The sequence below is a fragment of the Harpegnathos saltator genome, unplaced genomic scaffold (genome assembly GCF_003227715.2).
Source record: "Harpegnathos saltator strain DR-91 unplaced genomic scaffold, Hsal_v8.6 scaffold30, whole genome shotgun sequence".
In the NCBI taxonomy this organism is placed as follows: domain Eukaryota; kingdom Metazoa; phylum Arthropoda; class Insecta; order Hymenoptera; family Formicidae; genus Harpegnathos; species Harpegnathos saltator.
Window position 1 is genome coordinate 11,949 of NW_020230095.1, and position 13,967 is coordinate 25,915.

Sequence of the window (13,967 nt, forward strand, 5' to 3'; positions counted from 1 at the left end):
GAGCCGGAATCGAGGGTCGCCGAAACACACCGACGGCCTAGGATAGTGGAAGACCGACCGGCGCCAACCAGACCTCGAGAGGAAAGCCGAGGACCAACCGGACCGTGTGAGAAGAGGCTCAACAGCCCGATGGTCATCGATCTGACCGAGGAACTGAAGGAGGAGTATCCACCGACGACAGGCACCAGTGTCAAGGAGGAACCGAGGGAAATAGGATTCTGACGCCGGAAGAGAGCGGACATGCGCGTACCCGCTCCCGTGAGATAAGATTTTGTAACTGCGCGACGTGACCAAGAGCGAGGCGAAGCTGCGGCGGCTGTAAGGAAGACGAATAAAAGGCTTTCAGTTAAAAGTGCGGTGTGTTTACATTTCCTTCTGTGATCCCCGTCCATTTCCGGGACGGTAGCCCCGTGCGTGATCCAACAGGACGGGTGGCGACCGACTATCTAAAAGAGAACCTGCAATCTTCCGCGAGAAAGGACTTGCAGTCCGGTTACAACTTAACCTTGCAACAGCACACAGTTGCAAGCGAAGGGGAGCCGAGGCCAGCGGCCGAGCGTACCGAGATGCCTGGACAACCGAGGACTACTAGGGTCGAGGAAACGAGGCCTGTGCCAACCATCAGCAAGGACAGGAAGGGAGGACTGGGCGGGTGAGTAAACGCCAGGAGCCCATCCCAACACCAACAGGGGATGGAGGTCGGGGATCGGGATGGTTCTCGACAGAGCATAACCCAGTGCTGGGAGATCCAGAGAATTTCCGGGCGTGCGCATTGAGCAAACGCTGTGGGAGCCTCAGTACCGTATTAATTTAAAGGTATTTTATCGCTCGTAAGATACTATGGATTGAAAATTGCAATCGCATAAATCAGGTAATCTAAATCTTGGTAACTTAAGTTGGTTCAGCTGTAATTTTCAATCTATAGCCTATACAGGTGTAAGATCCCTCGTTTGAAAGAAAATATGAAGGAATTGTAGCGATAATAGAAAGGTCTGTGAAATGAACAGAATACTATTCATAATTAATAATAAACATATAATTTTATTTTTTAACAGCAGAAAAATATATGAATACCAACATTTGTTGTAATAGCAAGGGAAACTGCAGAAAAACCTTACTAATATTCTTACAATAAAATTGTACAAAACAAATAAACGTTAAAAAGAATACTTATATTAATATTGAACACAATACTTAGTACTATCATTAATGATATGTAAATGTTTAATATCATACACTTTCACTGATTTACTATTGAACGTACCTGATGCCATGTCAACCAATCTTTAAAAATGTTCATACCTAACCACGCTGTTCTAAATTTTTGTGCTCCAACTTTCCTCTTCTCGATGCTACTGGTTGAAAGTTGGTCATCCATTTTCACAGCACCTAATATTTTATTTAACAAAAAATGAACATTATGATTGCACTATGATATTACTGATTGCACTATTACTATTCTTACACACTACATATAAACACTAAGTAACACTCACATTACATTAATTAATGATATTAAGAAATTATAATGCTGATGTGACAACATAAATATAACATATTTAATGTTTACTGGGTAACCTTGCAGCAGTCATCCGCTGCAAGGATGAGGAAGCCAAAGGCTGATCGAGGAATTGGAAGAAGAAGCTTAAGTGCCGCCGAGACCGATTCACTGCCGACCATTAGCAGCAGAGACCGACGGGAGGCAATACAGCTCACTGAAGACCAGCAGTTCCATCAACAGCTGGGGACGAACGCCGGGGGTTGGCAAGGATCTCAATTAAAAATCCTAAACCAACCTAACTTTCTTCCAGAGGATCCCGAGTCCACAGCACATCGAGGAAAGATGACTTCCCAGGCCGAGATACCGGAACTCGAGGAGCAGTCTCGAGGACCTGACCGTAAGCAGCCAGACCCCGAGATGCCGGACTTCGAAATGCAGTCCCAAGGACCTGACCGGAAGGAGCCTGACTCGAAGGAATCGGACGAGGATCGTCCGGACTCCGAGAAGCAGGGACCAGACCAGCCGGATCTCGAGGAGGCGCGCAGGATTCCGAGCAGGTACTCGGGAAGGTGCACTCCAAAGGGTGGTAAGCCGAGCCAAGCAGTCAAGGACCCGACGGAACTACCGGACCTCGATAAGTAATATTAAAGTAGCGAGGAGTCTATACGAGCGAAACTTAAGTAGGGACTTAAGTACCCGATTTAGGATGAATAAGCGAAATAAGTTATTGTTTTAATTTTATTTATTAGGATAAAAGCGTTTAAGTTACGAGCGATGAGATACTTAAGATAATACTTAAAAGTTGTATACTTAAGATGAGACATAAGATATACTTACCTATTATAAGTACCTGTGATGCGACTAGTGGTGAGCATCGAGAGACGGCGTCCCTCGAGAGCCTACTGAGACCTGAAAAGATAACCAATATTAGTTAAGTAGAGTTTATTTTATACTTATCGATGATCCCTCGATGTCTTGCGGAGACCAGAAAAAGGAAAAAGGATTAGTAGAGAAATATTATAGTTTTATGCTATTCTTGCCTGGATGAGTCATTGTATTAAAGCGTCCCATGATGTCCCGCGGCGACCTAGAACAAAAAGAATTATTAGAGATAAGTTTATATATACACAAAATATATATATTTAACATTGTTATGTTTGCGAGCGATTTTATAGCAGAATATTATGTTACGTTTTGATAATCGATTTAATGAAAAAGTTTATGTTGTCCGTTGCGAAGTACCGTCTGCGCCTGCGCGCGCAGTGATCGTCGGAACAAGCGCCCTGGTATACGAGCGAGTGTGACTGGCAATGAGTGAACCGCATCTATCACGAAAGAAGGAATGAGAGAGAGAGAGAGAGAGAGAGAGAGAGAGAGAGAGAGAGAGAGAGTAAGTGTGGAAGGAAGTTTGGGAGGCGCAAAAGTGCCGAACAGAAGAAGTCTCGCCTGGACAGCCAGAGCAGCCGGACGTGAGCCAAGGTGCCCCCGGAAAGACTCGTATAAACGCGACGCGGCCGGGCGAAGTGTACGGTAGATAAGTCCCCATGATATAAAAGATTGAACGAATAAAGGACTTTTAGAATGCGGTGTTAGCTTTCCGCTTCCGAGATTCCCGTCCATCTTCGGGAGGCTGCGCCGTGCCATCAGCAAACTGGGCGGATAGCGACCGATCCGTTTTTATGTACTGCAATCTGCATCTTCAAGCTCTACTTGAGCATCGATTTTGAGTCCGGTTTCAACCTAACCCTAAACCACACACTCGCGGAAGAAACGCAGAAAGACAACTACGGAAGACACAGATACTTTGCGTGGGCCTCTCCATGGATCCTCTCTGTCATACGTTTTATACTGTCAGTGGCTTTTTACATATATGTAGCTCTCCGTCACTTCAGGCATGCGCTGTAGCATGGGAAATTCTTTGGATCTCCCAGCACTGGCATGACCGAACCAAACCGACTTGAGACGACCGGATTTCGAGCATCGGATCAAGCGGCGCCAACCGGACCGCCAGGGCCAACATCCGTCCAACCTGACCCTGAGGGGCCTAACAAAGTCCAGCCTGACCCCGAAGGGAACTTCGAGCAGCAGGTACGAGACCAACTAGACATCAAAGATGGACCTCGAGGTGCCAACCGGACCTCAAGGGAAGAGCCGCGGACCAACCGGACAAGGCAAGAAGGCGCCTAGCAGCCCGATGGTCGTCGGCCTCACCAAGGACACGGATGAGGAACAACTTCCGACAGGAAGCACCGTCGTCAAGGAGAAACCGAGCCAGGTGGGAGACGCCTTCGAGGACCGGCCTGAGGACAACCTGGCCTAAGACGGGCGTTAGCTCTTAAGATCGAAATATAATACGTGATACGTGAGAGTATTCTTTTACTTTGTTATACAATCAAATAATGTTTTTACTTTTAGTTTCCTTTCATAATTACGTTTATAATTAAGTTCTACACTCAAACGCAAAAAACCCGGTACACTAAAAATTTGGGAAAAAATTACAAAATTTCAAATGATCATAACTTGGTAAATAATGAAGATACAAATATGCGCAGAAATGCAAAATGAAGCTTGAAACGTCCTCTTTAAGAATATCTGAATGGCAATTATGCTCGGCCATTTTTTTCAAAATGGCGGATGATGAAGTGAGAGGATGCAAAATTGATAATCAAAGGTCCGTGTTTGCGATGGTGCATGGTGTGCATCAGGTATCGCAGCGTAATGGGACCAAATGCACATGAAAGTATAGAGTGTTATCTTTAAAATGCTACTTTACCGAGCTCGATGTGATCATTTTTCACTGAGTTGTTCCAAATTTTGCTAAAAATGCGGTTTTCTTGTTAAATTTGCATAATTCAGTGAATAAATATTGCATCAAGCTCTATAACGAAATATTTTAAAGAAAACATTCTATACTCTTAGGTACTTTTCGTCCCACTGAGCTGCGACACTTACTCTGCTCCATGCGCCATCGCACGCTCGAAACTTTTTTTAGCAACTTTTCATGTTCTCCTTTTTATCACCCGCCATTTTGAAAAAATATCGTTGCGCACAATTTCGATAGATCTTTCGAAAAGTACGGTTTCAAAGCTTTCAAACCGTTTTTGAAATTTGCTGCTAGGATATTTAGGTGTCGAGATATTCAATTTCGAATTTGCAACAAATGTCGATTCAGCGAGGCTTAAGGGGCTAAGAGGCTCTGCGGTTCGTTTGGCTCTTTCATAATTTCAATAGCCGCGTTCATTATTCTCTATACAATAATTTACATAACCTGCACAATATATTCAATAATTTGCATTTATTATTTTGAAAGCCAGAGAAATGAAAGTAAAATTCAATTTAGGTTCTTCATTTTGCGTAATCGATATTACGTAATAAAGATGAATTGCGTTTTAAGATACCGCTGTCATTAGCTCAAATTATGGTTGTAAGTCTTCTCAATATAAACCGCATGGAGTTTTACTGGTAGGAAAAGTCCCATTGTATGTTGTGTGTGTGTGTGTGTGTGTGTGTGTGTGTGTGTGGTGTTACAGCAGAGATAAGGACCCCGCAGTTCGTCACTCCTGCAGTAATTAATAACTCCAAACCCTCTCTGCTGTGTGTGTGGTGTGTGTGTACTAATAGTGGGTATGACTGCCTCATGCGCGTATTACCTCATTCATACGATCAGGCATACTCCTTATTAGTCTTTTAATTTCATCCTGCGTAATTGTATTCCATTCGTTTTTGAGAATTATTCGCAGTTCTCGCAGTGACTGAGGAGCAGGTACGTGATTTCGTACTGCCGAGGTTGTCCCATAAGTGTTCGATTGGATTTAAATCTTGGCTATTTGCTGGCCAATCGAGTCAATTTATGCCAACTTCATCGAAGAAATCAAACACTCTTCTCGCAGTGTGTGGTCGAGCATTGTCTTGCATAAACAAGAAGTTCTCTCCGATGAAGGGTGCGTACGGAACAACATACGGAATGAGTATGTCTTCCACGTATACATCTGCGTTCATATTCTTGTAAAAAAAGTGCAGATCTGTATGAGCATTAGCTGAAATTCCTGCCCAAATCATTACAGAGCCTCCATTGTAGCTATGCCTCTCACTTACCGTACAGTCTGCAAATCGTTCTCCACTGCGACGATAAACTCGTTCTCGTCCATCTGAAGAATAGACACAAAAACGAGATTCATCGCTAAAGAGTATTTTGCTCCAGTCTGCATAAGTCCAGTCTCTATGCTTAACTGCAAAATTGAGTCGAGCTACGCGATGGTGACATTTAAGCAAAGGTACAGCTGCTGGCCTGCGCGAAAGCAGATTTTGTTCCTTTAATCTTCTCCGAACGGTGTTAACAGATACATTAATGTTGCGGACATCCCTTAAATTGTTTCTAATTTGAACAGATGTTCGATGTCTGTCTCTTAACGAATTTGAAACAATAAATCGGTCATCATTGTGATTGGTACATCGAGGACGTCCCGAACCCGGCCTTCTATGGAAGGAATTGGTTTGTAAGTACCTGGCATAAGCACGTTGCACAGTTGACACTGACAAATCAAGTGCCTGAGCAACGTACCTTTCTGCCATCTTCAATTAAAGCAATAACTTGAGCAGCCTTTTCAGGATTTACCGTCGCCATAATCGACGCAATAATTTCGATGCGAAACAATCAATTATGGTTTAAATTGATGAAGTTGCACGAAGCAACGCGCCTCGAAAGGAAAAGATCACGGAAAAAGAAAAGTCGCATGAGGCAGCGCTTATCGGAGTGAACACGTTCGGAAAAGGAAAATTGTTTGTCTTTGTTTATTGTCTCGGCACATACATTTAAGAAAAATCCAGTCAAGCCAAGCATTAAAGCCCGGCGCACCGACAAAATCTCAGTCAAGCCAGAACGTAAGCCCGGCGTACTGACAAACTTGCGAAGTTCAGCGTACAAGAGATAGTGCCACTATCGGCGGTGGACCGTACGAAGGCCAAAAGCTGTATGAAGGCAATCTCTGATCGTCTCCGCGGGCACTCTTATATGCCCTGGGCAGCTCGAACTCGCGTGCGAGCCGAGGGGCTCGCGCGCGCGACAACCCAGATCGCCGCTTCGCGGCGGCTCCGTGGACTAGGAGCGCCAGGGAATTTCGACGTTCAGGTGGCGTCCAGCGACTCGGCATCCCGCGCGCCGGGTCACCGCGAACTCAGGCGCGATCCTGAACAGCATATTCAAGCTGTGTACCATAATGGCCAATCGTACGGAGAAGGTAGAGAGCTAGAGACAGCTTCGCGAACTAAAGTGTATACCACAGTGATCATGCGTAACTGAAGGATAAAGAATAACTTTTGATAAAAATTAAATTTCCAATTCGCAAAATTGTGTAAATTATTGTATAGAGAATAATGAATGCGGCTATTGAAATTATGAAAGAACCAAACGAAAAGCCGCAGAGCCTCTTAGCCCCTTAAGCCTCGCTGAATCGACATTTGTTGCAAATTCGAAATTGAATATCTCGACACCTAAATATCCTAGCAGCAAATTTCAAAAACGGTTTGAAAGCTTTGAAATCGTATTTTTCGAAAGATCTATCGAAATTGTAAGCAAGGATATTTTTTCAAAATGGCGGGTGATAAAAAGGAGAACATGGAAAGTTGCTAAAAAAAGGTTCGAGCGTGCGACGGCGCATGGAGCAGAGTAAGTGTCGCAGCTCAATGGGACGAAAAGTACCTAAAAGTATAGAATGTTTTCTTTAAAATACTTCGTTATAGAGCTTGATGCGATACTTATTCACTGAATTATGCAAATTTAACAAGAAAACCGCATTTTTAGCAAAATTTGGAACAACTCAGTGAAAAATGATCACATTGAGCTCGGTAAAGTAGCATTTTAAAGATAACACTCTATACTTTCATGTGCATTTGGTCCCATTACGCTGCGATACCTGATGCACACCATGCACCATCGCAAGCACGGACCTTTGATTATCAATTTTGCATCCTCTCATTTTATCATCCACCATTTTGAAAAAAATGGCCGAGCATAATTGCCATTCAGATATTCTTAAAGAGGACGTTTCAAGCTTCATTTTGCATTTCTGCGCATATTTGTATCTTCATTATTTACCAAGTTATGATCATTTGAAATTTTGTAATTTTTTCCTAAATTTTTAGTGTACCGGGTTTTATGTATTTGAGTGTAGACACAAGCGTGCGTAATGCTTAAGTTTTTATAAAATGTTTATTTACAAAGTCCAAACGAAGGCGAATCGTCCGATAATCAATAGAGTAATATGTTTTAGTTGCATTTTACGATAAGAGGAAAAATTGTTATATTTTAGTTACAGTGATTGTTTTTATATATACAAGTAGAATACATGTAGTTTAAGTCGCCCGTTGTTATGCCGAACTTATAACGGCAACCTGAAACACAGAAAGATAGGATTAGTACAAATAAGTAATACTTTAAGTTATACTTACCTAGAGGCGTCCTGAGATATCCCACGGCGACCTGAAGCAAAGAAAAGATTAGTACAAATTAATTTTATGTTAAGTTATACTTACCGAGAGGAGTCCTGTGATATCCCACGGTGACCTGAAAAATAAGAAATAGAATTAGTTAGGTATAAGTTTATATACATATATAACGGTAACGCCCGCGGGGTTCGGTGCGATCGGTCGCCCCACCGTCGCGCCCGGCTCGCCGCTTCCGCGACGCCTCGCTCGCCGCCGCGTCGGTGCGTTACTCGGGTGAAGGAGGGAGGTGCAAGGTTGCTTCTCGCAAGAAATGTGTATCCGGCGTTTTGGTGTGTTAGCAAGTGTGGTGCGCCCCGCGAGGCGCCCCGTTTATTCAAAAAGATATTTGGTTCTATATATATATAAATGTATGTAGGCGGGCTCGCTGGCTCGGTGTGGCGTCGGCGATGCCCGTTCCTCGGTGCCCGTGACTCCCCGCTTAGCCGCAAGGATGGTCCCCTATCCGCGGGGTCAGAGGGGATGTTCCGCGGCCTCTTGGCAGTCCGACGTCCTCGGCCACGAGTCCTGTTGAGGGCGCTTTACGCCAGCTGTTCTTTCGGATAAGCGAGAGGTGGTTTATTCCGGCAGCTTATCACGGACATAAAGTCGGACAAACACCGATAATTCCGCGAACCGATGCTTAGAAATATTCTGTGTCGGTGGCTAACTGCTGCCGACACAGACGGACGAACACTTATATTCGCGCACAGGAACTTAGAGACTATTCTACGTCGGTGGCTATTTGCTGCCGACGTAGACGGACGAGCACTTATATTCGCGAGACGGTGGCTAACTGCTGCCGTTCGTTCGGAAACAGATACTTAGTCTATGTCGGCGCGGCGGCTAACTGCTGCCTAACGTCGACGGACGAACACTTAGAAATCGCGGAACGGTGGCTAACTGCTGCCGTTCGTTCGGAAACAGATACTTAGTCTATGTCGGCGCGGCGGCTAACTGCTGCCTAACGTCGACGGACGAACACTTAGAAATCGCGGAACGGTGGCTAACTGCTGCCGTTCGTTCGGAAACAGATACTTAATCTATGTCGGCGCGGCGGCTAACTGCTGCCTAACGTCGACGGACGAACACTTAGAATTCGAGAACAGGTACTTAGAATTATTCTATGCCGGTGGCTAACTGCTGCCGACACAGACGGACGAATACGGTAAATTCGCGAACAGAGACTTAGAAATATTCTGTGCCGGTGGCTAACTGCTGCCGACACAGACGGACGAATACGGTAAAGTCGCGAACAGAGACTTAGAAATATTCTGTGCCGGTGGCTAACTGCTGCCGACACAGACGGACGAATACGGTAAAGTCGCGAACAGTGACTTAGAATTATTCCGTGTCGGTGGCTAACTGCTGCCGACACAGACGGATGAATACGGTAAATTCGCGAAGCCGGTCGATTGACGAGGCTTGGCTGCCGGGTCTTGTAAAAGTTCCCGGTGGTTCGGTACGGTGTGGAAGCTTTACTCACCGGCGGACGCCTTGCCTTCTCGTCGACTTCTCTTCACGATTCTCGCTGGAGCTCTCCTTGGTAGCTGATCTGACTGACTGACTGTCTCTCACGGTCTGCCTCGATCTCTCGTCGAGAGCGGGTTTTATACCCTAAATTCCTCTCGACGATCGGTGGCCGATAATCGGGGGATTAGTTCCCCCGATTTCCCGGAAAGTCGCGCATGCGATTTCCGCGAATTACCCCTTTCTGGGGGGGACCGATCTTCCCCGACCGTTTCGGAGAATTCGGCCTTTCCCGGCGGTCTGGCGGGTTGCCGCAGCATAGGTGTTGCCGGGTGCTTAGCGAGGATTTCTCGCGATCGTGTGACGATCGGTGGTCGCCGTCACACGATGGTAACGGGGGTAAAACTCCTCGTTACACATATATATATATTAATATTGTTGATTTTGTTATAACAGATATTTTATAAATAACCAAGCGTGGAAAGCGTGAAATGATTAAGAAATATACATCTTTATTTTATTACGGTTAAGATGCGAGTATGAAGTCCGTCGGAACGTCTGTAGGTGGCGCGTCGAAAGGAAGATCGCGAGCGAGCGTCGCCAAAGGCCTGGCGTAGAGAGAATGTGAGAGTTGAAAGGCGTGAAAGCGCTGGCCAAACTCAGTGGGATCCTGACTCTCGAAGAAGTCAGTCGAAGAGCAGTAACGCGTAAGTCTCGCTCCGTCTATTGCGACGTAAAACGTAAAAAGGAATAACGGTCGTTAATCCAGACGCGATAGCGACGGACGGGCGCGATAGTGGATGCGACGGAGAGTAACGCGATGCGACGCGACGATAGGCGAAGACGCGGCGGATAATATACTTTGTATTTCGAAGTGAGACAAATAAAGTATTATACGAGAAACGTGCGGTGTTGAGTGTTTTCCTGGAATCCCGTCCATTCCTTGAGGGACCACGCCGTGCGCAACGGATCAGGACGGATGGCGACCGATTTGCTGCAATCTGAGAATCCTGCATCTTCATCACTGGCCTAAGGGGCTCAAAGAACTCGTGGTCCGGTTACAATCTAACCTAACCATATTTTTGTGACGAGGAGGAAATCCATCATGGATACCCCTCACCCTCGAGGAAGGGTGAGGGTTTATGCCGGACACCTACCGGCTAAAACCTCCCCGGGTGGCGCTGCGAAGAGACTTGTCTCAGGGCCCTGGTGCCGCGTAACTGCGATCGGAGCCCCGAGTCCTGACGATGAGCCGTCGTCTTCTCTGAGGAATGGAGAAGGGGAGGAAACGAGCCGAAGCTCCTCTTCAACCGCTGCTCCCTCTCCATCCCTCACGCCCTGCCCATGTGGTTGGGAAGGGGGAAGCCAGCCAAAAAGGCCGGCTTCAACTTCCGTTCCCAGCCGGGCGAGGCGCCGCCTAGATACTGTTGTACGGCTAGTTGTTCCACCTCCTCAACTAGCTGCCCTACGATTGGAGCGCTGGTTGGGGCACCGGAAATCCTCGCCCAGTGTCCCACCCTCCTGCCCGGCGGTTACGGGGGGAAAATTAAATCCCCTAACCGCCGGACACACGAGCCTATAAAAAGCTGGGAGGGGTCGCAACCTCTCTTTTCCCACCCACTGTTTATATAGTGGGTCCTATGGGTGAGAGTAGGAAGTGTTTTGTTGGTGATTTCCCACCACACTCTCCCCTCACCGTCATCCGACCTCCTTTTTGGGAGTCGGCGGTCGACTGGGGGACAAATGATCAGCTCCCCGTCTCTGGCCTCACTTTGTTATTGCGGCGGTTGGCAATCGAGTGCGTATTACCACCGCTCTCTTTAGTAGTGTCCCCCCTCCCCCGCTTTGTCCTACAAGGGGGCATTATGCGGCTGGGAGGGGCGTGGACTCTTGCGGGATGGTGGTGGGGCTTGGGACGGTGGATGGGATAAGGGAGGGGTTGTCGGAGGGAATGGTAGGAGGAGTGGTGGAGGGGGTGGTGGGAGTGGTGGTAGGGGTCGCCCCACCATGCCCCTAACCGCCTCCTCTCTCGAGGAGTCGGCATCTCCTCGGCTGGGGGAGCAACGCTGTAGCCGACGGTGCTGCCATCTTCTCTGCGCCCTCCTCCTGCCCTCCGCCTGCCGGCGTATCTCTTCCGCTTCCTCCTTCTGCGAGATTACTACCTCGCAGAAGGAGGCAATAGTGTCCCATTTTCTCGCACTCTCCAGTATGGTATTAATCACTCTGGGGAGTGAGAGATCAGGAGCCAACTCTCTGACCATGACTCCATCGCCCATGCAGGGCAGTCCTGCAGTGTGTGCTGCGCGGAGTCATAGTCAGCCTCGCAGTGGTGACACTGCGCCGTACGTTCTTTGCCAATTCAACAAAGGTACTCACCGAAGCAACCATGTCCGGTGAGTACCTGTGTCATCTTAAATGTTAGGGTTCCAAAGGCCTTGTCTACCCACTCCGGTAAACAGGGCCGGACGGCCTCGGCACTCCTCCTTCCTTACCTGGCGTCTTGCAGACGCCTCTGCCATCGCTGGAAGAGGAGTTGCCGAGCCTGGTGCTTCAGGCGTCGCATTGACTCGGCGAGCGAATCTTCTGCCTGTAGTGTCCTCCGGAGCTTCTCCTTACTCATTGACCTGTACATGAGTGCGAGGAGCTCCAGAGGAGGCATGCCCGCCAGGGCCGTCGCCACCACGTGGGAGACGATCCTGTACCCTCTGATGATCCTGGTCGCCACCGTCCGCTGCACCCTACGCAGTAGTGCTTGGGACGGACGGCTGATGACCAGAGCTTCTGCCCAAATGGGCGCTCCATATAGGGCGACCGAGTTGACTACTGCCGCGTAGAGACGACGTACCTTCCGGTCTGGTCCCCCGATATTTGGCATTAGTCTGCCAAGGTTTATCGATATTATTCTTAGTCTGGGGATCAGGCGACTGAAATGTTCCCTGAAGCACCAGGTGCCATCCAGTGTGAGGCCCAGATATTTCATCTGGGCCTCTATTGGAATTCTAATCCTTCCCATCCGCAGATGGGCTTGAGGTGGCTTCATCCCCTTCTTGTGAAAGAATATCGCTTGTGTTTTTCTTTCAGCCACCGTCAGACCCAATCTGCGGTGTGATGTGGCAGCCGGGAAGGCGCCCGTTCCAGGGCGAACCTTCGGCCCTTATGCGGGGGTGCGGACAGTACATCGCGCGGGAATTACGGGGGGAGAGCCACATTGCGCCCCCCGTATTAATTAGTGTTAGCGATAGAAGAGTGCAGGTGGAACGGTCCCGGGTCCCCGAGCTCTGTGCCCCTGGACCTCCTGTGCCGCCCATCAAGACCGGAGGGACCAGCGGAAGAAGGAAGAGGACGACACACCTCGACAGGACCGCCACCCCAGGTGAATGCGCTTCTTTAAAAGTACTATTATCGATTCCGTATCGCCTTGAAAGATTCTCGCTGCCGATTCCGTTGTCCACAGGCCCGCAGGGATATCGCGCCAAACTGTCGGCGTTCCCGTGCGCGAACCGTGAGCGCCGGCTAGACAAAGCCGGCCTAGACAAGGAGACAGCGGGAGCGCGAGCGAGAGAGAGAGAGAGAGAACGAGCAAGAGTGAGACCAAGCCCCCGTCCCGCGGATCGAAAACAAAGATCCGCGGAAGGATTCCCGTATCGGAAGACACGACGAAGAACGGGGAAGGACGGGTAGCGCGACAACCCAAAAGAAATAAAAGACGGCACTCCCGTTTCTTTACTCTCTTTTTCTTTTCTTACCTTCTCCTTCGAGAGTCGATTACCGAGTCCTGCGGAGTTATCATCACCTAAGACAAAAGTGTCGATTACCGATATCGAGCCATTTGTGACAGAGGGAACAGGGATCCCGATTACCGAGGGCGGAGAGGGAGAGTTGGTGGACCACAGTAGTGTGGTGGAGTTCCACGCGCCCAGGGGGCTGCCGAAGAGCGAGAAATTGCGGGGGAGCGAGGAGAGGAAGAGGGTCGGAGGACCACGTCGCCGGGAGGTTCCCGAATCTGTAAGACCTTCTACCTGCTTTGTCGTTCCGGTGTCTCGTGCGTACCGTGTCTCGTAATAGTTATCGGCGAAGAGCAAGTTTCGAATTCGCGAGAGCGTCTCGCGGAGTGTACCGTATCGAGGGGTCGGACCGTTCCGATTCCTGTAATAAAGAGAAACTGAGATGAGCGAAGCGCGTCTCTATTTTTGTGTCTTCCCAACTGAATCCCGGATTCCCGATCGAACCCTCCCGTCTACCGACTATAAAATACCGCGGAGCTACCGGTCCCGTCGAATTCGCGTGTCTCGGCCTTGGGTGGTGTATCGTTTCGTATTGGTGAACGGTGCAGCCCGCTGCACCTGGCGCCCAACTCTTTGGTGCGAGTGCGAACAACCGAGGCGCGTGGACCGACGGCAGTTTGCCAACGGCGAGCGAAAATCCCGTCGCAGCGGATAGCACGCACGGCGCATGCCACCGCGTAATTTGCGGTTTGTACCGCATTCCCCAGTCTCTCCCCCGGCTTAGATTAATG

General features: G+C 48.4%; 1 protein-coding gene across 1 annotated transcript; it reads right to left on the reverse strand.

Moving 5' to 3' along the window:
* Nucleotides 1–7,805: 7,805 nt before the first annotated feature.
* LOC112588814 (uncharacterized) lies at nucleotides 7,806–12,491 on the reverse strand. Its single transcript, XM_025299951.1, has 4 exons — nucleotides 11,944–12,491; nucleotides 8,033–8,063; nucleotides 7,949–7,979; nucleotides 7,806–7,891 (listed from the first exon to the last, which is right to left on the reverse strand). Exons 1-4 carry the CDS (start codon nucleotides 12,489–12,491, stop codon nucleotides 7,806–7,808), a joined length of 696 nt encoding a protein of 231 aa, XP_025155736.1.
* Nucleotides 12,492–13,967: the final 1,476 nt, after the last annotated feature.

Coding starts and splice junctions, on each gene's coding strand:
- LOC112588814 (XM_025299951.1), bottom strand. CDS start 12,491: ATGAAGCCACCTCAAGCCCATCTGCGGATGGGAAGGATTAGAATTCCA. Junction 8,064..11,943: donor AGGCGTCTGCAAGACGCCAG/GTAAGGAAGGAG, acceptor CTTATTTTTCAG/GTCACCGTGGGATATCACAG. Junction 7,980..8,032: donor ATATCACAGGACTCCTCTCG/GTAAGTATAACT, acceptor TCTTTGCTTCAG/GTCGCCGTGGGATATCTCAG.